Here is a 24807-nt window from a genome sequence, read left to right as displayed (position 1 = left end):
CAGAGTTTGCCTAAAGACTGGATTTCATGGTAGAGACTGGGGCTAGATATATAGATCTGGAATCATCTACAAAAGCGATAACTGAACCCAAAGCAGCAGAAAGGGAAGAGGGGAAGAAAGATTAGTAGGGAGACAAGGAAAAAGAGGGAAGGGGAAGAAGTATTTGGGGGAGACACAGAGACAGAGAACACAACACCCAGGAAAAAGCTACTGGATACATTCAAAATATTATATACTGATGATTGATGTAAATAGTATACTCAATGATTATCTTCTCTGTTCCATCATTCAGGTCATTCAAATGTTAAACATTATCTGACCAGGAACAAAACACCATCAATTGTGAGTTAGCTAAAATGAACTAATAATAGTTTTAAGTTTCCAGTTGATTGATAAAACACACTGGACACAGAAGTCAGGACACTGTATCTGCTGATTCCCTCCAATGTAATTTTGCTTCACAGGACATTAGTTTGTAGTACAGTAAAATTTAATGATTATTATTGCACTGTCTGCTCTCTTTTAAGTACAGATTGTTGCTTTCAATATTTTTGTATATATGTAGAATTTAAATTTACTAATTTATAAATTATAGTCCCTGAATTCTCAAAATCAAGAGCTAATGGAAAAACAAAATCATAGGATTAAAAGCTAGAAGGGAACTCAGAGATCATCAAATTCAATCCTTCAGTTTTCAGATAAGGAACCTGAGGCCCAGAGAGGTTGAATGATTTGACATAAGTACTAAGAACTAAGACTTAGAATTTGAACTCAGGTCTTTAAATTCAAATCCAATGTGCTATGTATGCACACTGTATATGTAATATACGTATATATGTATATATGTAAACAGCATGTTATATCATACTGCTTCCTAAGTATAAAAATTCAGCTCATCTGGATCTGTACCTATGAATATATCATAAAAAGTTTTCACTATATATTCATCTAGTCTAGTGGAGTTTTCTGTCTTCCAACCCCAACCACTGTGTAGATGGAGACTGCTAGTATATGGCTCCTAATGTTCTATAATGACACTGCTATGGTTGGGCTGCTCTAAAAGCACTCTAATCCTTATCAGCACTAGTTTGTTTTATCATTCAAGTACCATACCTGTAAATGAAGATGACTGAGAATGTATGGAGCCCTTATTAAGCATAGTCATTATCTGGCCAACAAAATCCTTCGGAATAAAATTGGCATAAGGCAGTATCTCTGTGCTGATGAGCTGTACCACCTAAAACAAATTGAACACATTTAAATGTGTTTTTTCCCTGAAAATGAATGATTTTCACTCTCTTTTTTACTGTGTATTTGTACACACACACACACACACACACACACACACACACACACACACACACACACACGGACTCTCTCTCTCTCTCTCTCTCTCTCTCTCAAAAGGGAGTCACAGAACCCTAAATGGCATAAATGTTCTTCATGTACAACATAAATAGCATGACCTTAAATGACAATGAGTTTTAATTCAGCTATCTATTATAAATCTATTAGAAAACTGCTATACTATAATACTGTTGATGAAATAAATACTCATCTCCAAAGGTATGAAGGGGCTATAAAGAAAAATTATCAATATATTTTACAACTTTCTATGATATAATTATGGCAAACCCCAAAATACTACCATGATCAACATCTAATATATGATTTTACAAAAAGCCAGGAGAAAATGAGTATATATTAAGTAATAAGAGAAAGGCAATCATAGGCGGAGTATGTAATGTAGAATTGGAAGCTCTGAGTTTGAATCCTGACCCTTTTTTTTTCACCACAGGCAAGTCACAACCTCTTTGAGTTTCAATTTTCTTTTCTAGAAAATGGAGACAATATTACTTATAGTACCTATGTTACAGGATAGTTGTGAGAATTAAATGGGATAATGCATATAAAGAGTTTTGAAAACTATATAAATCTGAGCTATTATTATTTTTTAGAAAGCATTATAACATGCATTCAGTGCTCCTTTATCTTCTTGAATTTGAAATTTTAATACAACTAGGATACTTAATGCAAAATCTTGTTCTTTTCAAACACATTGTTACAAAGACAGCCACTGCACTTTAAAATGAATAATCTAAAGTGATTTATCTCATTCAATTTACTTAAGAGCAAAAAAAAAAAAAAAACCCCAAGGATTCTATACTATTTACTTAAAAACTCTAGTATGCTGTGTCTATAGGACTGACATCAATAGACTACAGATGTAAAGCTTAATCCAACTGTTTTGTTATCACTAAAAACAACTAGTTAATGATATTGCCTGGTACCAGTAAAACAAATGATTAGCCTTCAATAAGTAATTATCAAATAAGATAATATATGCAAAATATTTTGTGACCAAGGCCATACTCAAAGGTGAGACCAGGGTTGAAGGCCCATTTCTTCTAAAGACTGAGAGCTGACCCAGGGCACTACACAATTTCTCTGTGCCCTCAGGAAACTCTCTAATATTAAGTCACTGTAGTTGACTTGTCTCACTAAAGGGAATTTCCTACCTAGGAGCTCCTAATGCAGATGAAATCACAGGTCCAGATCAAAATGAAAATTTAAAAAATGATTCAATTCCAAAATATAAAATGCAAACATTTTAAAAAGCACTACACAATGTGACCTATTACTTTTCAGTCAACATGCAAACTTTAACAGATTATAAGAAATTATAAAGGAAGCAGGTTTTGCTAAATTCATTGAAAAATAAGTTTTAACTTTCACCTTAATTTATTCTTACATAATTCTAGAGTTTAAACAATTCTCTCACATGATTCAACATGAGGCCCTATAAAAGCATTTATGAGAAAATACTTACCTCAACATCAATACTTTCATTTCTTTGAAATTCTTGAATAGAAAGATTATCTGGAGGTATGCTAAAAAAAAAAGAGAGAGAGAGAAACACTGAATTTTAGCTTTTTAAAAGAAAATACAAACTATTAGAATTAAATTGGAAAAGTAACTATGCAATAAATATTTAAATAAAGAAGATTTTAAGAAAAATACTGGGAAAAATTCTGTGCTAAGATACTCTTTTTTTTAAAAAAGTATTTTAGGGAGTATATAATCTATAACATTAAACCTCATTTAATAACAATGACTTTAAATTAAAAGTTACTGAGAGTTTCTCTCTATAAACCTTGGTCTAAGTTCAATTTGATGAAATTTATAAGGCTACAAATGTATTTTATTTTTAAAAATGTTGAAAGGTACAGATAAATTTAAGTGACTATTCATATGGGCACTGATGTGGGTTTTTATGGCTATAATAAAGAAGTATTTGTTTTGACAGTGAAGATATTCCCCAATACAAGGTGTAAACACTCCAGAGCAGGGACTCGAAGTTCAGTCACGATTTTGCTGCCACCCCCTCAAGTCACATCTTTACACCCAAAATGTCAGTAAGTAGTAGGGAGGCATAGGTAGTATGATAGGAGTTTCTGGAGAAAATAGGAATTTCTGGTACCAGGTAGGAGCTGAGGAATGGCAAGAATGTAGCTCTTAATAATATTGAGACAAAAAACATACCTTACCCTTCACTCTGAGTCATATGGGGAAAAGAAGAAAATTCTCTAATGAACTCAAATTCTCACATGCCTCCTCTTTTGAGCAAAGTGCAACTAGGGTATAAGATGGTAAGTCTGAAGACTGTAAGTCTGAAGTCTCTAAGAAGTTATGGCTAACCAAGAGGGGCCAACTTATAATCAACTTTGAATCATTTTCCCTTATGGCCAGGGTGGTAGTGGTGGGTCCTCCACCCAAAACCTAGGTGAGTGCTGTGGCCTACAGGACTGTATAGGTCCAGGAAGCAGATGCTTGGTATAGAGGTCCACTGGGAAGGGAAGAATTGCCTTGGATTATCTTATGACTTTAGGTGAGCAGCCTTTCTGTTTTATGATTTTTGCTGGTTTCACAGAACCCTGAACTTCAGAGACTACCTACACCAACTCATACTGGAACAAGAGCCCCTGCTACAAACCTCACAAGGATTATTCTACTCCCCTTGAAACCACCAGTGTGGAAGAAACAAAAACTTCATAAGGCAGCCTACTCCACTTCTGGACAACTCCAATTGGTTAGAAATTTTTCCTTGCAAGTTAAATTGAGGTTGCCCTGTATTTGCTGTATTCTTAGCTTTAGCTAAGTACTGATGTATTCTAAACCTTACCTTAGGTGGATGCATGGCAGTTGAATGTTGTTTTATACATTCTGTAGTAACACTGACACAAATTATATTCTGATTTTCCCAAGGGAAAACCAGGGTAGGAGCACAAGCCAAAAAAGAGTGATTTGTGAGAATCACTTTAAAATTGGTCCTTGTAAACCCATGGCTATACTTCTGGGCCATGAGTTATATTGATAAAAATGAACAACCTGTCAAATCAGCTGCTGAGATAGACATAATATCATCATCCTCCACTACTAAAGAGAGAGCAGTCAGAAAGAAGATTTCAAAGAGACGTTTATTCTCAAGAGATCACAGATTATTGGAAGCTCCGAGAATCAAGGAAAAAAATCCAGATAACTCTAAAGCACTGAGCAATTAAGAAATACAGTATCAATGTAGTGCTGATATGAAAAATAAACACACAGACTTTGCTTTCAAAACTCAAAGAATAGGACAAGCAGAACAGGCATGAAAGGGATTTGTTAGCAAAGTCAATGTGAAGCAGAACACATCTTTCCACATTTAAGGGTGCTTTTTTTTGCTTTTACTTTTTTTTTGGCTTTATCTATCTTTAAGAAATAAATTAATTATTATTAGAAAAGGCCAATAAAGAGTTACGATAAAGTTCCTTATTTTATGGATAAGGAAATGAAGAACAGAAGAGCCTAAGCAACCATGCTTTGCGGCAGCAAACTCTTGCTGCAGCAATAGAAGATATATAGAACTAGGGCTTTCCCTCCGCTGATCCCCTCCAATTTATCTTGTCCAGTATCTCATGGATACATAATTGTAGAATGCTGTCTCCTCCATTAGACTATGAGATCCTTGAGGGCCAGGACGAGTTTCATGTTTCTTTATGTGCTCATCACTGAAGCACAAGGTCTGGCACCATTGTCGTACTCAATAAATGCTTGGTGACTCCTGGATACAAGTCCTTACATGATAGAAATTCACCACATAAGACAAAGAAGAGCACAGAAGATACCTAAGGACTGATGACCACCTGAGTTATCAGAGATTAGTCAAAACTCAGCTGTTAGCGAATTTAGACTTTAAATATCTCCTTCTCCCTGGATAGCCCAGCTTGTTACAGGTTTCAGATTACCTTACCTCAGAAAACAAAGGAGCTTCAAAATTTATGTAGATGTATAGAAACATGCATAGAATATTCTTTCCTAGGGTAAGATAACTATCTTTCCTTACATTTTGGGGCTTTAGTTTCCTTACCTATAAAATGAAGACACTGAAATACACTGGGGGAAATACACTAGCTCTGGAGTCAGAGTCAAATCAAATTTTGTTGTTTACTCTTTTTGTCACCCTGGGTGACTGTCACTTAGCCTCAGTTTCCTCATCTGAAAAGTGAGGTTACTGGATGATCTATGAGGTTCCTTCCAGCTTCAGATCTGTGATCCTGTGAAGGGACTGGATGAAAGCACTTCTAATATCCCTTTCAAGTGCTGAATTACAATTCTAGGACTCCATTTGTCAAACACAAGTCTACCTCCTTCATCTTTTCATGAATTCTTGTATCTTTCTTGAAGGGACAAAATCAAGGTTCTTTAATCATTAACCTTTTATATCCAGGGCTATGCTGATTTATATCTCATGTCAATGTAGCCTGTAGAATAAAATGTCCAAAAGACAATTTATAATAAATTAGTTGTTGAATTACTAGAGGCAGCTAGGTGGTGTAGTAGATAAGCGTATTGGACCTGGAGTCAGGAAGATCTGAGTTCAAATCCAGCCTCAGACACTTATTAGCTGTGACTCTGGGCAAGTCAATTAACTCTTTTTACCTCTATTTTCTCATCTGTAATATGAGCTGGAGAAGGAAATGGCAAATCACTACAGTATCTTTGTCAAGAAAACCCAAATGGGGTCACAAAGAAGCAGATACAACTGAAAAACTAAACAACACCTAATTTGCAATTTTAAAAAAAGTTTCTATTTAAAAATTAATGAGCTGACCTTTTAGTGAATAAAAAGTCTTCAAACGTGCTGGCTAGTTCTGGCCACATACTGTCAAATTTCCCAGAAGAAGCATGCTGTCTTGCAACAGGTAGTCCAATAGACAGAACTTTGAGCAGAGAAGATACTGCCAACTTCCACGTAGTTTCAGAAGGGCAGGCATACTTCAAACTAAGAGGTATCCTAAGAGTCTATTAAAAAAAAAAGTTACATTGGAAACCAATTATTATAAAAATCTATAAAAATAATTGCTTAGTTTTTTTTGTTATGAGAATATTTTTTTCTGAAAATTTTAAATACTCTACCTGTAAATAGGCAGAAGTATTATTTTTTCATTATACCAAACCTTCAATTCAATGAAAAGATATGATCTAATGAAAACTCATCCTGCAGGGCAGAAGTAGTACTCATTTCATCTATTAGCTCAATCTACACTTCACCCTGTTCTTGTTTGACCCACAAAATATGTCCTCTGAAATGATTTGCTGGCCTGGACATTGAATCTTAGAGAGTAAACCTCTCCAGAAAGAAATCTGATTTTCAATAAGAAGTGACAAAATGTATTAACTTTTTCTGCAACAGACTAACCAAATAAATAGTGGAGACTGATAAGAACTTTATGACTCATGAATGATTGAGCTCTCCACATTTTTAACTTTTCTATTCCTCCTCTTCTCATCTTCTATTTGTACCTCTCTGTACTTCTCTTCTAATGGGAGATAGGTACCTTCTCCTATCTGTTAAGTCAGGGAATGAAGGAAGGATCACCTTTTTCCCCTTAATGTAATTCTTTCTCCTTATCTTCATGCTTTTTGATTTCTTGAGATCTTGTTTAGCACCATCTCTATGCCTTAACTGGCTGTAATATAACTTAAGGGTATTTAACGGGGGAAAGTCCTCACTTTATTCTGAAACTAACAAAAACAATTCAACTGACATTTACTACTCCATACAATTAGAGAAAATGAATTTAAATATACAAAAATATATAACATATATTTCTTCTGTGCTCCCTTCTGTTTTATTTTTGTCTCTTTAATATTTGTGTGTAAAATTTTACTATTCACACTGAATATTTATGTATGTGTATATATACATACAAAATATATGTTCCAGTTGTTTTCTTTGCATTTTTTCATAATTTTTTCCCCAAAACTCCTTTATAATACTGATATTTGTAACTTAATAGCACAACATCCTATTATGTGATATATAGGTGAGTACATACATATGTACACCCCCCCCCCATATATAAAACATATGGGGGAGGAGAGAGAAAAATGCATTTTTTGGGTCATTTCTCAATCGTTGAAAACTTAGGTTGTTTCCAAGTATTTGACAATTAATAATAATGCTATCTACAATCAGTATATTAGAATAGAAAACTTCTTTCTATTTTTTTTTATAATACTCTAAGGGCATAGTCCTAATCATGGAATTACTGGATCAATGGGTATAATTTATTTGAAAATATCTAGTGTATTGTAAAACTGTTAACCAAAAAAATCCCATCAAAGTTCAAATCAACCAGCAAAATCTGACTGTGCCCATTTCTCTACAGTGATGCCAACACTGAATTTGAGATGGTCCATTACGTTGTTTTAATTCACATTTCTGTGATAAGTGAAGATGGACATTTTTTCAACTGACAACATATAAATCTTTCCATATCCTTCGTTCATTTATCTGCTGGGAAAAGGCTATTCCTTGAATTCTCCTGATAAACTGTAAATATTTTTATATTATGTTTTCTTTCATCATAAATTATAGATATTATATATTTAGTGATTACATGTGCCAAAATAGTTTGTTGTAAGTATGTTTAAAATCTACAGATTCCTAGTTCGATGTTTCATTGTTCTGTAGAGTTTCCCACAACTTTCTGAAGGTTACACCAATAGAGTTAAAGCTCTGGTGGGTTCTATAATGTTTGGAAAGGGTACATATTTGGTTCTGCTATTAAATCACGTTTGCTTTCTGAGGACCAAGCTAGTTACATTACTCATTACTCATAGTTACATTATTATTACTCATAGTTACACAGACTCGTTACCAGTGGGCTGGTCATACAGCTGTGGTAACCCAAGAAACAAAGAAAAAGATAAAATACCTTGATCATGTGCAGCCCTTTAACAATTTTTTCCTTTTTTATTATCAACTTGACAAATATCAACAAACACTAATATTTCAAGATATAAAGAACAGAAAATGTATATTCTTTACAAAACTGAATTTCTATCACAACTGAATTTTTAAAAAGAGCATATGAACTTCAACACAATAGTAACAGAACTTCCCTGGTTATTTATTTCCTTCTACTGTTTTCTATGTATTTATTAGATCCATTGATGTCCCTCTGTTTCTTTACATTTTTATTTTTTCATCAATTTCATTAGCATTCCATGATTTTATTATGTGTCTAAAAACAACAAAAATCATCTCTTGGCACATTTGGTGACCTCATCTTGCAGTGCTCATGGTAAGAATTTATGAAAGAACCATTGCGAAAATAACTGCTTGCACAAGATGAAGAAGTGGAGAAATTTTAGAAGAAACTTAATAACATCCTCTACATCAAATCAACATGCTAAAATGCTTGGTGATTTCAAGGCAAAAGGAGAGAGTATACAAAAAATATGTACACTAGAAAATATGGTTCAGGAATAAGAAAGAAGAATCCAAAGGACTGGAGACTATATAGTGGTTTCACACAAACATGTTATGAATTTTCTTTGAGAAAAGAGGAGACATTGGATATGGCAAACAAACCATCAATCATCAAGCACTTACTGTATGTCAAACACTGTGCCTAGGGTTGAGAATACATAGAAAAATGAAGAACAGTTGAAGGAGCTTAATTCTAATTGGGGAGACATAGATAGGCAAATATAAAATACATTCAGAGTAGATACAGGATAAGTTTAGAGGCAAAGCATCAAATGACAGTAGGTGGAAAGGAAACTGATTATATTTTAATAAACAGTAAACCACTGCTTAATAATATGAAAGTCATTTCTTATTCAGTCACCTCTATGTCAAATCACCGCTTAGGGTAAATATGAAAATCAAAACCAAACTAGAAGAACAAAAATGAAAATTACAACATATGTTTGAAATAACTCCAACCTGACCTATTTAGAAAAGCTATTGATCACCAAAAAGGGGAAATAGATAAAAGAACAGACAAAAAAAATTACCATTTCCTCAAGGAAGTTCAAACAATGTAAATCAATTGGCATAAGACACCAAAAAAACCCTATAGAACACTTTACAGCTAGTAAATAATTTACAAAAATAAGGTAGCCAAGGATAATATACCTCTAGAATTTAAACTCATCTATAAAATCCTACAGAGGAGGATGATGGAAGATGATGAACCTCGTAAAATAGCAACAAGTTAAAAAAAAAGGCTCGGTGAGCAACCCAAGTAAAATTATCTGAAAAGCATTTAAGGATTAAAAAGCAAAAATAATAAATAAATGAAGAACAGAAAAGATCTTTAAAGCATTTGCAATACTTCAGATGAGAACTTCAGTTAGTGTGGCAGGCCTATGAGTAGAGAGAAGAGGATAGATTGAGAGGTTGTGGTGGAAGAACAGACAATACTTGGCAACTGAATGAATATGTGAGGGGAGACTCCAAGGTAAACTTTGACGACTAGGGTGATGGTGGGATGTTCAAAAGAAAAGGGGAAGTACTTAAATAAAATGAGTTTTGGGGTATGATGAGTTCAGTTTTAGACTTACTGAGTCTGAGATGCCAAGTATATCCAATGTGAAATATCCAAAAGGCAGTTGATAATAAAGAATTAGAGTTTGGGCCAATATAAATATCTAAGAACCACCTGCACAAAGATGGTAACTGAACTCATGGGAGCTAATGAGTTCACTGAGAGAGTTTAGAGAGAAAAGAGAAGAGCCTATAGCAGAACTCCGAGATATACCAAGAGACTAGGAATGAAACATGGGCAATAATCTAGCAAATGAGATTAAGAAGGAGGCATCAGAGAAGTAGGAGAAGAGTATTACCACCCCTCGCCCCCCCAAAATTCTTCAGCCTGAAAAACAAGCAACCACAAAAACCAGAGAGGAGAAAATTTCAGGAGAGGGTAGACAACAATGACAAATGCCACAGAGAGGGCAAAAAGGATAAGGCTTGAGAAAGGCCACTAAAACGTATCTAAGAGTTCATTGGTAACTTGGGAAAGAGCAGTTTCAGTTGAGTGATGAAAGTGGCAGATTACAAAAGTTTGAGAAGTAGGGGCAATCAATGAGAGCAGAGAGGTTTTTTTTAATAGGAGTTTAGCTATGAATGGGAGAAGAATGTATATATAGCTAATATATATATGTAATATATATATATAATATATATATAATAATATATATATGTAATATATATGAGGAATATTTTTACTTTTTCTTTAGAGTGGCCCCACATATTTTAATTATGTTTCTATATGAATCTGGATACTAAATAATATCCAGTTCTACATAGAAATTCACTGATATGATTGTGATATCAATATGAGTCATCTACTCAAGATTGACAGCAGCTAGGTGGCTCAGTGGATAAAGTGCTAGCCGGTCTCAGACACCAGCTGTGTGACCCCAGGCCTTATTCCACTGGAGAAGGAAATGTCAGTCACTCCAGTACTTTCGTCAAGAAAATCCCATGGATGGCATGGTCCATGAGGTCATAAGGAGATGAACATGACTGAATTGACAGCAACAACGAAAGGAGGAAGACTTATACGTGCTTTATCTTATGTCCTTCCATAAATCCTACAAAAAACATTGGATCAATGTGGTAAAAGCCCTTCTAAAGTTCTTTTAACATGAAATGGTTACCAGTGCAGCACTGAAGAATGTCCATGCTCATTCCTCATTTTTGCAGCTTGACCAGCCCATCTTTTCTACTCACCCATTTCCTAGATATTCCTTATACTATTTCTTGAAGGAAAGTGTTGATAATATTCTCCAGCATATTTATGCCCACAAAATTCTTATTCACTGCCCTTTAAGTTGCCTATGATTTATATTTGGAAACAGGTATTCAATGCTCCATTGTCACACTGCATTACCTTCATACTACTGTTGTTATTATATATATAACAGAAATTCACAATTTTTGATTTAATCCTCTTCCCTTTTCATTATTAATTTGAGATGTTTTATTTGTTGATGATGGTTAAGTTTATAAAAAAAAAAAAAAAGAACATTGGCGCTAAATGTTTTTTGTTTCAGAGAGAAGTTTGGGATCACTGAAAATACTGTGCAATTTCATAACTGGAAGTCAGGCCCATCTCATTTTCCTATTCAGGTGTGGGTCCAGGTCTACAGGGAATCCATCCTTCCTTCTGATTCTCTATACTTACTATCCATAGAAATGGAAGGTACTTTCTGTGAGCATACATCTCTCTGATTTAATGCCTCAACTTAATACTGATAATTCAGTGATCAAAGTTGCCATTGTTGCTGACTATCAAGAAACCTTGTATGAATTTAATATATACATAACATATATATATACAATTTAATATAACATATATAATATAACATAATACATAACTTTTTGGAGGACAACATTTAAAACTGAGATTTTCTCTACTGTAGCAAATGGTTTATCATCCACGAACAATAAGAATGGAGTGAAATTTTATTCTTTATACTTTTCTGTCACTTGTGAGACTTTAAAATACCATTTCCAAAAGTCTGTTTCTTTCTCACATTTTCACCAAAGATATTTCTATACAAGTATAAATCAGTTTCAAAACAGTTCTACAGATATAAGAAAATAGGTATATTTACTGGTAGAGTTATCAATGACTTTGTCTTTTTCAATAACAACACTTTTTCCCTAACTATTCTAATTCAGTCCCTAAATGATCTCAAAATTTTAAATCTGGTATAGATTTTCTCTCTGTACACTTGGTCTAGTCAAGTAACTCTCATATCTTTATCTTTTTTAGTTCTATTTTGATTTTCTCATGTAACACAATAGGAACAGATCTTTGATCCTAAATATGTTTGATCCACTGTCACTGATAAAGAAAATTCTTAAAGAACTGATGATAAGATCAGGTCCATTTTTCCCCTCATTAAACTGGTTTGTATCAGGTAATCAGGTTTGTTAAAGAAATGAGGATAGATCAGATCCACTTTTTTCCTCCTTATAATTTCATCTTTAAATGATTCTGATAAAATATTTGAATATCTGGGTCTCACTCCAAGTTAATGTTAACACTAACTAGTCTACTTCCGGTTATTCTTCCTTTTCTTTTCTCACACTGTGATGATGTGGGTACAAATAGGTACTCTCAGGGCTAAAAAGAATATTAAGGGTTGCTTTTCCAGGATTTTGTGAGGCTCCTCCTAACAGGGGAGCTCATTCTGTAGCTCATCCTGTAACTTAAGAGCATCCTAAAGCCCTTTTCCCCTTATCTTAAAATACCATAAAACTTCCCCTTATCCTGGACCACAAAATTTCTTGTCTCCCTAATCTTGTGTCATAAAATTTCCCATCTCTTTTATCCTATCCTTAATCTTTAACCACCGTAAAATCCTAAAATGACATCATCATCATCCTGAACAGGCTGTACAGCTTTCTGTCTCTATGAGCCTAGACCCCTCCAAACACCAGTATCTTTTACTCAGCCCCATGGCTACAGCAAAGGTCTGTGTGCTTTCACATTAATAAAACTACAGATAGCTAAAAGAGAATGCCTAAGGGAATTCTTTCACACTGGAACTGCTCTCCTGAATCTGACCTGAATAGTGATTCAATGATTCACTCTTTCTCTGAGATTGATCTATTTAAGCTATCTATTTCTTAGTAATTGGTTTACGCCATTACAATTTTGTAAATTTCTTATTTCATTTAAATTCTGTAATTTATCATCTTACAATTGTGTGTAACATTCCTTGATCATATTTCTAATTCAATATAATCAGAGGACCTAAGAATTGGAAAGCATCTTATCTCAACTGATTCAGGGGTACTTAATCTTTTGTGTCATGAAACTCCTTGGCAGGCTGGTGAAGACTATGGACCCATTCTCATTTTCTGAAAAGGTAGCACATGCAGCTAAAGATCTCTTCTTCCTGCAAAATCCCATCCCTAAGGGATATCAAAAACTGTTGGGGTTTCACAATATGTTGTGGAACTGTCTCAAAGAATTCAGAGTCAGACCACCTCTAATCCAAGTACAGGCATTTACTGAGTGACGCCTCTCAAGAAGTAGGCTAAGTTCCAAGAGGAACCAGCAACTTCAGAGAAAGCAAAATGGATTTTTATACGGTAAAGATGCAATTACAGTTCTTAACACAATGCCTATATACTATACTATATACTATATACAATGCCTGATACTAAGCACTTAATAAAGACTTGTTTGGATTTCAAATATCTATAAAGAGTGGCAATCCAATGAGAAAGAATACTATCTCCTGAGGCAACCATTATACTTTTTGAAAATTCTGTAAGAAATTTTTCTTTACATAAAACCTAAAACTGCCTTTCTCTAACAGAAACCTATTGCTCTAAGACAGGGGCCTCAAGGCCACATGACCTGTTAGGTCCTCCAGTGCTGCCCTTTTACTGAATCCAAACTTTTCAGGACAAATCCTCTTAATAAAAGGAATGAAGAACCTATTAAATTACTAGACTGGACTTCTATAATTGGACAACTTGCTTGGTAACCTTACTTGTTTTTGGTCCTTATGTTATGTTGCTGTTGGATCTGTTTATGCTTAGAAGAAATAAATGGTTAAACTTTACTCTATCTTTTTATTCAGATCTTCCTAAATTAAATGGGAGGATGGCAGATCTGCCAAATTTGAAACATTTAACACCAAAAGCATGGTTTTTGAACTCAAATAACTTATAATACTGTATGGAAGAATTTGTAGTCTAGCAGTTGCTTCTACTTGGCATAAAAACTTTTAAACAGAAAAAGTACAAATCATTTTATTAAATTCTATGCCATGTCAATTCCTTAGTTCGCTGGGGGGTTTTTTGTTTGTTGATTAAAATTCCTTACACTGTTTAAAATATATATTTTTATATTTGGAAAGGACTTGTGGTTTCACAGGTACAGGAAATTTCTGATGAGGAAACTTCTTCTACCAATGCAGAACAGAAAATACTGTACAACTTAGATTCTTAGAGATTTGCCTGTGTAGCACTTAAGTGCCTTGTGTCAGAGCTGGCAGTTGCATCTAGACTGTCCTGAGGTCAGGTCTTAATCCAATATGTCATGAGTAATTAATAGGCTTTTGAATAATGATTTTTTTCTAGTTTGACAGAGGTTGAAAGAAACTTATCAAGGAAGAAAATGAAATGTAAATCACAAAAGAAATTTATTCTTTTATACACTTGGTGAATTAATATAACCTCTTACCAGGCAAGGAAATAAGTTTTATCTAGAAAAGCTTTTTAAAAAACCATTACATTGATATATTTTTTTAGTGCAGATTTTTTTTGGGGGGGAGAGTTAAAAGTTAAAAATGGAGATGATGTGTTACAAGAATTTGGGTTTATATTTATGCGAATATTTTTTCTCTTTGTAAAGATCTAACAACAAAATTTCCTGGTCTTATATAGTTACTAAACACTTGATTGCACATCAAATAAAATAAATCAAGATTTTATTACATAATCTGTCATTGACTGAATCTTGCTCAAAATTTCTGAAACTCAAATTCACCAAACCAACAAATTAATTTTGTGGAAAACAGTATTCATAAACATTATTAGCTCTAACGTCCTATAGTATCAATGAGTAATTTCAAAAATCAAATACAAATAAAGTACTAAACATTACCTTTATAACATTCTGAAGTACCTTCTCATTCACTACAGCTTTGTGACAAGCTGTTTTTTGGTATAAATCCACCACCACTTCTAAAGATCTCTCTGCAAATGGTACATAATTCAAGGCTACCCATTCTGCCTAGAAAACAATATTTTAATATGAGTAAACAAACAGAGAATAGATTTTAAAAATCACAGGTTTTCCAAAGAGTAAAACTGTTAAAAAACCTCAAGTCTTGGTTTTATGTCAGATTGCCACCTTAATGCATGCAAGTTTTTTCACAAAATGCATTTAATATAACCCAGGCAAAAATAAAACAATTTTGAAAAAACCCAAAAAATTTAGTTTTCAGCATTTGATGTGGACTTGGGGAAGATGTGCTTTATTAGCCAGAATGTCATAACTTTCTGCCTGCTAGATTAGGACAATTTTTAAGGAAATTTAACTCACCGGTGCAAATAGTTGGATCTATTGTGATTCCATTGTGTTGCAGAACAAACAGAATGAGAAAAGTTAATACATATATTAAAAACTATCTTTCAAAAACTGTAAAATTTTACTATTGAGTGAATAATCAGCATATGCATGCATTTAGAAAGCTATTTTTCCTAAGTTAAAAAAATTACAATTTATCAATTATTTATGACTCTAAAAGTTCTTCAAAAATCAGTCCAACTCAATTTCACACCAGTACAGGAAACACCGGCTAAAATTTTCTTGGGTGCACCTGTGGTTGATTTTTCTTTCCTGGTATTTATTTAGGAACTATGTGCTTAGAGTACTTGGAAATTGTTTTTTGAGGGGGTGAATAGGATTTTTTAGAAAAAGTTAAGAACTTCAAAAATTTAGGGAAAAGAGTTAAGGAAATCAGCCATTCTACTAAAAGAAAGGGAAGTCACAAAGAGTAAGGAAATGGTACATTTTGTATATGCTTCACAATGATAAATAGAAACAGGAAAGCCTGGTAAGATGGGGAAAACGGCTTTTGTCTGGACAACCAATGTTCATCTTAAATGTAACTGCCTATATTCAAATGGCATTAAATTGAAAAACATAAATAAGATTTCTAGCAAATTACCTGATTATATTTTGCGTTTGCAATGTGCTTTGTTTCCAGCTGTCCGTACTGTGGAGGTTTACAAGAAAACTCTACAAATGCCAGTAACTGGTCAAATATTGCTGGATACATTATTTGCATGTTTTCTGGACCTATACAGATGGCCTAAAAAGAAAACCCAAAAAACGTTATAATTAAAAAACCATTAGGTTTGTGAAATTTCTAAGTTTTAAATAGTCCAGAGAAAAAATGTAAAGACCATCGTAAAAAAACCAAACTATTTATGGTTAATGCTGAGGATAAAGACAAAACATTTCCCTCTAAACCATCCTATGGTGATGTTTATCACACATTTCTGAGTCTGTTACTTTATCTATAAAATGGGGATGATAGTTTTACTGTCAATGCAAAGGGGTATTTGTAAAACTTAAATGTGAATATTTAACATTATTATCTGGAAAAATAATTATTCCTTCTCAAATTTTTACTTTATCCTTATATTCCTACAGGTACTGGGAGATACACTTTTCTTCTGAATAAAAAATGGACATAGTCATTTCAGCTGTTCCTGAAACTCAACAACGAATAAAATGTATTGTTTTTGAGAAAATATGAATTATTCTTTTCTCAACAAGACAAAAACTGATCTTTATTCCCAGAAAAATGAGGAACATGCCTAATATCCACAAATCCAACTATATTAACACATGTAAAAATACATGTGCATATACACCCATGTGTGAATGTGAATATACACACATAAATACATATATAAAAGAACAAAAGCCATTCCCAAAAGATGTTACCAAAGAATATTAACAAAAAATGTTCTCAAAAGAATTTCAAAAGAAAAAATGCTTCAAATTACTAATAAGAGAAACAACCCTTGTTTCACCTCATATCTTTCAAATTAGCAAAGACGACAAAAAAGATGGGAGTAGTCAATGCTGGAGGGATTTAAATCTCTATGTCCTTGCAATTATTCTTTTTCTTTGAGAATTCACTTATAGTTTGTTTGATCCCCCCACCCTACCCCCTTAGCCCCTGGATTAGGTTGCTTAGAGTCCTTATTTTTTAAAGAGGTCTATTAATCTAGGTACTTTACATTTTTATAAGCATTCAAATAGCTATATTTTTAAAGTTACTGGTTTTGTTTATATAGAATTGCTCAAATAGCATCAATTTCTGCTTTTCTGCATTTGTTGCATTTTTGTCCTTGTACACTGTCAAAAGTGCCATAGAATACTGAGAAATATTGATATTCTTTATGATATCCATTCAGTAAATGCCACAGGGCTATCACTGCTTACTTTCCTTAAAACTCTATTCAGATCTTTAAGGTATTTTCTATTTATCTTTGTATTAGATGTGGCTAGGTCTAAAAGGGGAACATTAAGGTCCCCAACAACTGTTTCACTACTCACTTCTTCCTATAACTCAATCTGCTTTTCCTTTAGTGATTTAGATGTTATACCATTTGCATATATATTTAGTATTCCTAGCATTTGGCCTCCTCCTCTCTTTACAAATATAGCTAGTCTCAGTTCTTGATGAGGCTTAGTACAAGGGCCCACCTCCACCTGCTCCTATACTCTTTGATGCGGTGGCCAGGTGTTGTTTGTCACTGATCTGGATTTCCTGGGTTCTTGCTGCTGCCTTTTGCTTCCCTTGGTGTACCTATCTACACTCAAGATTATTTAAGACTTCATTTAGTGTCTTCTCTTCTTAACTGCAACTGGCTGTCCCTGATCAGCAGACTAGGTGGTTTCTGTTACTATAGGCTTTCTTGGTCAGGGGCACTGAGTGGTCTTCTGTCTCTCCCTGTTTTTTGGCTATCCTGTTGGAATTATTTCATCTTTTCCTTCTAATGCTTTCCCAATCACAGTGCTATGGAGTCTTCTGTTACCCCCTGAAATTTCCCTGGTAAAGATACGGGCATTTCTGTATCTCTTCTTCTGGTGTTCTCCTATTGGTGGGCTGGGTTATCTCTGTAACTGTTATCTGTAGTGCTGCTGAAGGTTTCAGTTCTGCTGACCTGATGCTGACTTCTCTGCAGGACTCGTTTTCCAATGCCCACAGCATCTGAATGTGCTTTTGTACAATGCTGGGTTAGGTGAAGGAACTTAACGATGTTTCTCTTTGAGTTTCTTGGTCATTGTTCAATTTGGTGCTATCATTACTGGAATAAAAGTAGCAGTGCTGAGCCTCTGTGTGAACTATCAGGCCAACGTTTTAGATGGAACATAAAAGTTTTAGTATTAACATTGTTTCATTACCTATGGTGCTGTTGAGCACAACATAACTTCCATGATAGCTTCTAATCATATGTATTTTTTACTGTTCCTTGGTCTGAGAGCACGATGACTGCCACTACTGATGACTGGACTCACCTAAGGCACAAGAGATATTACTCTGGTTCCTCATCTTAACACTGCAAATCTACATATTTCAACTATGGTTCTTAACAAACAACTCTGTTAGATTCTGTTTTCTAATTCGTTTTACTATCCTCCATTTTAAGAGTGAGTTCACATAATTCACATTAACAGTTATGTTTATTAGGTGTACTTTTGCTTTCATCAAATCCCCACCTCTCCTCTGTTACGAAGAAAAAGAAAGTGGCAAGGGAAATGGAACTGAAATCCACACTAGTAAGCTATAATTGGAGTGGGCTGATCCCACTCCTTAGCTTTTCCCCTTTTTACCCATTCAGATCAAAGCTGTGGCCTCTTATCTTTTATTTCTCACCTTCCAATCCCTCCACTTCCTTTTATAATCTGTCCTCTGTAGGTGGTTTGTTTTGCTTGTGAATATTCCTTCTTAAAGTCTACCCTCTCTTAAACTATGCCCCCTCATTCCTTCCCTTATCACTGATTTATTTTAATGTATTTCTACAATTAACTCTATGAGTGTTCAACTGTCTGTCTCCTAAGCTGGATAAAAAGTTTAGGAGATGCATGCTTTCTCCACTCCTACTTGCAGGTTTGTATATTATTATGACATTTCTGATTATGAGAACTGGCTATGTTCCTTGTTCATCCTTATTTCTCTCCCTACACTCTCCCTTTTAAAAATTCTTTAAAATGAAACAAAATTCCACCTATGCTCCAAATGACAGTGGTCCCTTCCCCCTATTAGGATTTAAGTACTTTATTATCATTTAGTTATTCTTTGGTGTAAGCTTTTTTTCTTTTGGTAGGCCATATTTCAAGACTTCCTTTCCTTTAGGTAGTTGCTGCTAAATCTTATATGATTTTTTACTTGTGGGTCCTTTGCACTTCTCTATATTCCTGGCTACACCCAGTATTTTTTGTGTTGACCTGAAAAGTCTATATTCTGGATGACTTTTCTAAGTGTGTACAACTCGAAATTTCTTCAGGGGGAGGAAGGGTGATGATGGATGAATTCTTTTTTTTCATGTTGCCCTTTGGCTAATAGCTAAGTTTTGTTTTATAATTCTTTAAATATGTTATCTGAGTAGTTTGGATGTTTTTTGATTTGGACATAGTTTTCAGGGAATCTAATGATTTTGAAAATTTTCACTGCTCATCTTGTTGTCCAGGTTGTTTTAGATAGTAGAAATCCTAGACATTCTTCCTAATTTTCAGTCTTTGGACTTTGCTTCAATATTTTACGTTGCCTCTTTGAATCTCTGAATTGTTTGTTCCAATTCATTTCAATCAATATTTAAGCTCCTACTAGGTGCCAGGCACTGGGGATATAAAAAGAGGCAAAATAAAGTTCCTGCCCTCAAGGAGCTTACAATCTAATGGGGGAGACAACATGTGAACAAAAATATACAAAGCCAGATACATAAAGGATAAATAAGAATTAAAAGAGGGAAAGCACTGGAATTAAGAGGGGTTGGGGAAGGCTTACTATAGAAGGTGGGATTTCAGTTTGGGACTTAAAGAAGCCAGAGGGGTCAATAGTTGGAAAGGAGACAGTGTCACTCCTGGGGGAGAGAGTTCCACGCATGGGGGTGAGCCAGAGAGAGTACCCAGAGCCAAAAGACAGAGGGTCTTATTCGTGGAACAACTGTGAGGCCAGTGTCACTGGGATCAAATAGGACATTTTGAGGAGGAAGGTGTGAGAAAACTAGAAAGGTAGGAGGTGGCTAGATTAGGAAGGGCTTTGAATGCCAAACAAAGCTAGAGGCAACAGGAAGCCACTGGAGTTTAGGAGCTTAAAGGGATTTGGGGTGGGGGAGGTTTGACATAATTAGACTTGCACTTTAGGAAAATCACTTGAGTGGTTAAATGAAAAACAGATTAGAGTGGGGAGAGATTCGAGGCAGACATCTACAGCAGCATGAAACATAAAAAATAAGGCCCTATGTTATCAGAGGAAAGAAGGAAGTATATTTGAGAGATGTTGCAAAAGTGAAGCTCTTCAGGGTGTTAAAACACTTGAATAAGTCAGTAACTTTTTGTTTCAATATTTATTCTCTTTCCAAGTGTTCTGATTTCATTTTTCAGAACTTTATTTCTTCTATCCACTTTTGGAGTCCTAGTGGCAAATCCATTCTTTTTTTCTGAGGTTTTACCTGTGATTATTTTGGAATTTTCTTCTGTGATTTTATTTTAGGATTCTTTTAACCCATAGTATTTCTTTATTGAAGTAGGAATTTTCTTTTCCTTGCTCACATCTATAGCTTCATTGATGAAGACTTTGTGCCATAAAACCAGGATGTGTCAACTCCTGTGTTACTGGACTATATAGTAACATTTAAATGTTATTTCTTGATGCAGTCTCAGAGCGGGACAATGTTAGGAGCCAGCACTAGACTCTACCTCATCAGTAAGAATGTTAATCCACTGAAGACCTTGTGGTTAAGCTATGCCTTCTTCCACAGCCTGGATCTAAGGTCAAAGTTTTGGCATGGGACTGGGAACTGGAAGCAGGCTTGTTACTAAGTTCTGTCTACTACTACAGTCTGTAGTAATAGTAGTAGTAGTGGTGGTAGTAGTAGTAGATTATCTCTATTTACTTCTCCATCCTGGCTCCACTGGCTTTTATCTGTTTCCTTATAAAGTCACCAAATATAGGGAACATAGCTTCAAGTGGTATTTCCTGGGGATCTCAGTCCTTTGGTTACACTGTCCTTGGCTTGGATTCCTTGTGCCAATACTTACCAGGAATCCTGGGGCACACTTTGATTCAGTTCCATCTCCTTGTATTTTATGGGAAAGAAGGACTTGTATTTTTCTTTGTTCCTCAGAGGATTTTTCCTCATCTTTACTAATGTTCATCAGGGGATGCTGGGGTTGATTAGACATTAATACTTCACCATTTTCAATGGAATTAGAATTAAGTTTGCCATAATTTAGCATCACCTTAAAGATACCAGTTTATATCCCAAGAACACTAGATTTGGAGATTTAAAGGATCTTCATTCAAATCTAGGTTACGGCGCTTACCACCCATGTGGCCTTAGGCATATTACTCACTATTTCTGAGTCTCAGTTTCCTCATCTATAATATAAAAGTAGAGCAGAAAATTTCTTAGGTCCCTTCTAGGTCTAAATCTACAATACATGAATCTCTAACTTCCTCCTTGCTTCACATATACTCACACAAAGTTAGATGGCTAACCTACTGTTTATATCTGACTAAATTCTACACTTTTGTGGAATAGTAGAAGTTAGATTCCAGGAGATGGGAAGGAGGCATTAGTGAGAATGAAAATTTCTTTAAGGAGGTTTCACTTCCTGGAGCTAAGATGGTGAAGTAAGAAGTAAGTTGCTCTCAACCTCCCTTACCAATCTCTGAAAGCCCAAAAATATCATCCTAGGAAAAACTCTGGAACAGCTGAGCCAGCAGAAAGATGGGGTGCAGCAGTCTTGTATCCCAGGAAGCTTGGGGGATTAATGGGAAAGACCCCTCTTACTCTGGGGGAAGGGGAGCAATATATGATGGGAGGTCTCAGCAAACCATCGGCAAGCCCTATCTCAGCAAACCAGGGGGAGATCCTAAGCCACAGGGTGGTGGAGCACGCAAGTGCCAACACCTGGACCACCTACTCCCCCAGTGCCTCAGTACAGGCAGGGGAACCGATAGACACCAGATTGAAAAACCACAGTGCCAAAGTTCTTCAGCAGCCAAATCTCCCAGTGCAGAAGGCACAGTTTCAGGCAGCAGGCAGACATCCTCTAGCAGACAAACATTCAAGTGCAAGGCCAAGGTGAGCAGGAGCCAAATATTCAAGTGAAAGGTAGCCCCCCACGGGCCATTTGAGTGCAGGTATCCCCCAGGGGTCAGACTTCTCATCCTGACCACAAGAGTTCCAGTGTTTCTGACCCCAGCTCAACACCAGGTAGGTTGCCAGATCCCTATAGCCTCCAGCTGCCAGCACCTGACGCCCCAGCACGCAAAGCCAGTGACCAGCTTCCAGCACAAGAAGCTTGGGTTGGTGTCCCCTGGGCTCCAGTAGAAGAACTCAACTCTAAAAGCCAGGAATTAGGCAAATACAATGAGGAAAAAGCAGAAATGGACAATGACCATAGATTCTTACAGGAACAGGCAAGATCAAGGCACAGATTCAGGACAACACTGTCAATACATCCACATCCAAAACCTCAAAGGGGAATATGAACTGGTCTGAAGACTAAAATACCTTCTTGGAAGAGCTCATAAAGGATTTTAAAAGTCAAATAAGAAAGGTAGAAGAAAAGCTGGGAAAAGAAATGAGAGGTTTGCAAGAGAGTCAACAGCCTGGAAAAGGAAGGACAAAAATTAAATATAGAAAAACAAGTCCTTAAAAAGTAGAATTGGCCAAATGGGAAAGGAAGCACAAAAACTCACTGAAGAGAAGAACTCCTTAAAAAGTAAAATGTGCCAAATGGAAAAGAAGGTACAAAAATTTAATAGAGGAAAACAATTTGTTAAAAACTAGAATAGGACAAGTGGAAAATAATAACTCTATGAGATATCAAGAAACAGTCAAACAGAAACAAAAGAATGAAAAAATAGAAGAAAATGTAAAATACTTCAATGGTAAAACAACTGACCTGGAAAACAGATCCAAGAGAGACAATTTAAAAAGCACTGGTCTACCTGAAAACCATGATAAAAAAAGAGCATGGACAGTAGTTTTCAGGAAATCATCAAAGAAAACTGCCTTAGAAGTTAGGTCCTAGAACCAAAAGGCAAAAAGTCATCAAATGAATCCACAGATCCCAAACTGAAAACACCAAGGAATATTGCAGTCAAATTCTAAAATTACCATGTCAAAGGGAAATACTGCAAGCAATCAGAAACAATACAAATATCATGGAACCACTGTCAGGATTACTTAGGATCTTGCAGCTTCTACATTGAAAGACTTCCACATTAAAAAGCTTGGAATATCATATTCCATAAAGCAAACGAGCTTGGATTACAACTAAGGCTCAACTACCTAGCAAAACTGAGCATAATCTTTCTGGGGAGGAGATGGATATCAATGAAATAGGGGACTTCCAAACCTTCCTGATGAAAAGACCAGAGCTTAACAGAAAATTTGATCTTCAAATACAAGACTCGAGAAACACAAAAAGGTAAATAGAAAAGGAAAAAAAAACACCTGTTATTCAGTAAGTGGTATATGAATGTAATGGGATACTGTTGTGCTATAAGAACTGACAAGCAGATAGACTTCAGAAAAACTTGGAAAGACTTATATGAACTGATGATGAGTGAAATGAACAGAACCAGGAGAACACTGTACACAATAACAATCATAGTGTACTACAACTGACCTTAATAGACTTAGCTCTTCTCAGCAATGCAAGGATCTCAGACAACTCCAAAAGACTCATGATGGAAAATGCTATCCACACCCAAAGAGGGAACTCTGGAGTCTGAATACAGATGAAAGTGTACTATTTGCTCTCCTTTTCTTTTGTTACTTTGTTCTGTTCTTCTTTCTCATGATTCCTCCCATTAGTTCTAATTCTTTTTTATATCATGACTAATGTGAAAATATGTTTATTATGAATGTATATGTAGAGCCTATATCAGATTACATGCCATCTTTAAGAGCGGGGAAGAAGAGTGGAGAGAAAATTCAAAACTCACAATCTTATGGAAGTGAATGCTTAAAAATAAATAAATTATTTAAATTCCTTTAAGCCAGAAAGACAGAAGCATTTGATATTAGACAAAGCATATCAACTAGAGAGGTGGTAATTATATGTAAACCAAGATAATGAATTAAAAATGTATTTAATTTTAGAGGCTTAAAGATATGCTAAATTGCAGCACTTCTTTAGAAGCAAATATGATGGATAGATATCACTGAATGCACTGAGCACCTGTTATGTTTAATATTGTGCTAGATGCTGTGCAAGTTAGAAAACAATTATGAAGACACAGCCACTGTCCTACAAGCACTTATCTAGCTGGCATGACAAAGATTATACAAATGACCTTTTTATTATTCAGTCTTTTCAGTCATGTCCAACTCTTTATGACCCCATTCAGGTTTTTCTAGGCAAAGATACTGAAGTAGTTTGCCATTTCCTTCTCCAGCTTATTTGACAGATGAGGAATTGAGGCAAACAGGGTTAAGTGACTTGCCCAGGATCACACAGCTAATAAGTGTCTGAAGCTGTATTTGAACTCAGGAAGATTAAGTCTTCCTGACTAGAGGCCCAGAGCTGGACTACTGTACCACCTAGCTGTCCCCATGAAGTCATACATGAAAGAATACCAATGGCATGGTCTTCATTAGAGATCCCCTTACCACACAAACAAGCAGTTAAATGCCAATGGGAAAAGGTTTGCATGCCTGGAGGAAGCAGC

The 24807-nt window shown here is 35.2% G+C and overlaps 1 protein-coding gene across 4 annotated transcripts in view; it reads right to left on the bottom strand.

Moving 5' to 3' along the window:
* The window catches only part of MON2 (MON2 homolog, regulator of endosome-to-Golgi trafficking), a 145158-nt gene that overhangs the window by 29539 nt on the left and 90812 nt on the right, over nucleotides 1-24807 (bottom strand). For 3 of the 4 annotated variants that reach the window (XR_011977243.1, XM_072655240.1, XM_072655242.1), the window contains 6 exons: nucleotides 16045-16188; nucleotides 15417-15434; nucleotides 14976-15104; nucleotides 6155-6345; nucleotides 2831-2891; nucleotides 1114-1237 (listed from right to left, as the gene is read on the bottom strand). Coding sequence is in view for 3 of the 4 variants with exons in the window: in XM_072655240.1 (XP_072511341.1) it covers nucleotides 1114-1237; nucleotides 2831-2891; nucleotides 6155-6345; nucleotides 14976-15104; nucleotides 15417-15434; nucleotides 16045-16188 (667 nt within the window). In the remaining variant the exon portion in view is untranslated. The remainder of the gene's footprint in view (nucleotides 1-1113; nucleotides 1238-2830; nucleotides 2892-6154; nucleotides 6346-14975; nucleotides 15105-15416; nucleotides 15435-16044; nucleotides 16189-24807) is intronic. The other variant, XM_072655241.1, reaches the window with a different exon arrangement.

This window comes from Notamacropus eugenii, chromosome 3 (genome assembly GCF_028372415.1).
Source record: "Notamacropus eugenii isolate mMacEug1 chromosome 3, mMacEug1.pri_v2, whole genome shotgun sequence".
Taxonomy (NCBI): Eukaryota; Metazoa; Chordata; class Mammalia; order Diprotodontia; family Macropodidae; genus Notamacropus; species Notamacropus eugenii.
Note: the sequence above shows the minus strand (reverse complement) of the source record. Positions and strands in the feature narration are given on the sequence as shown.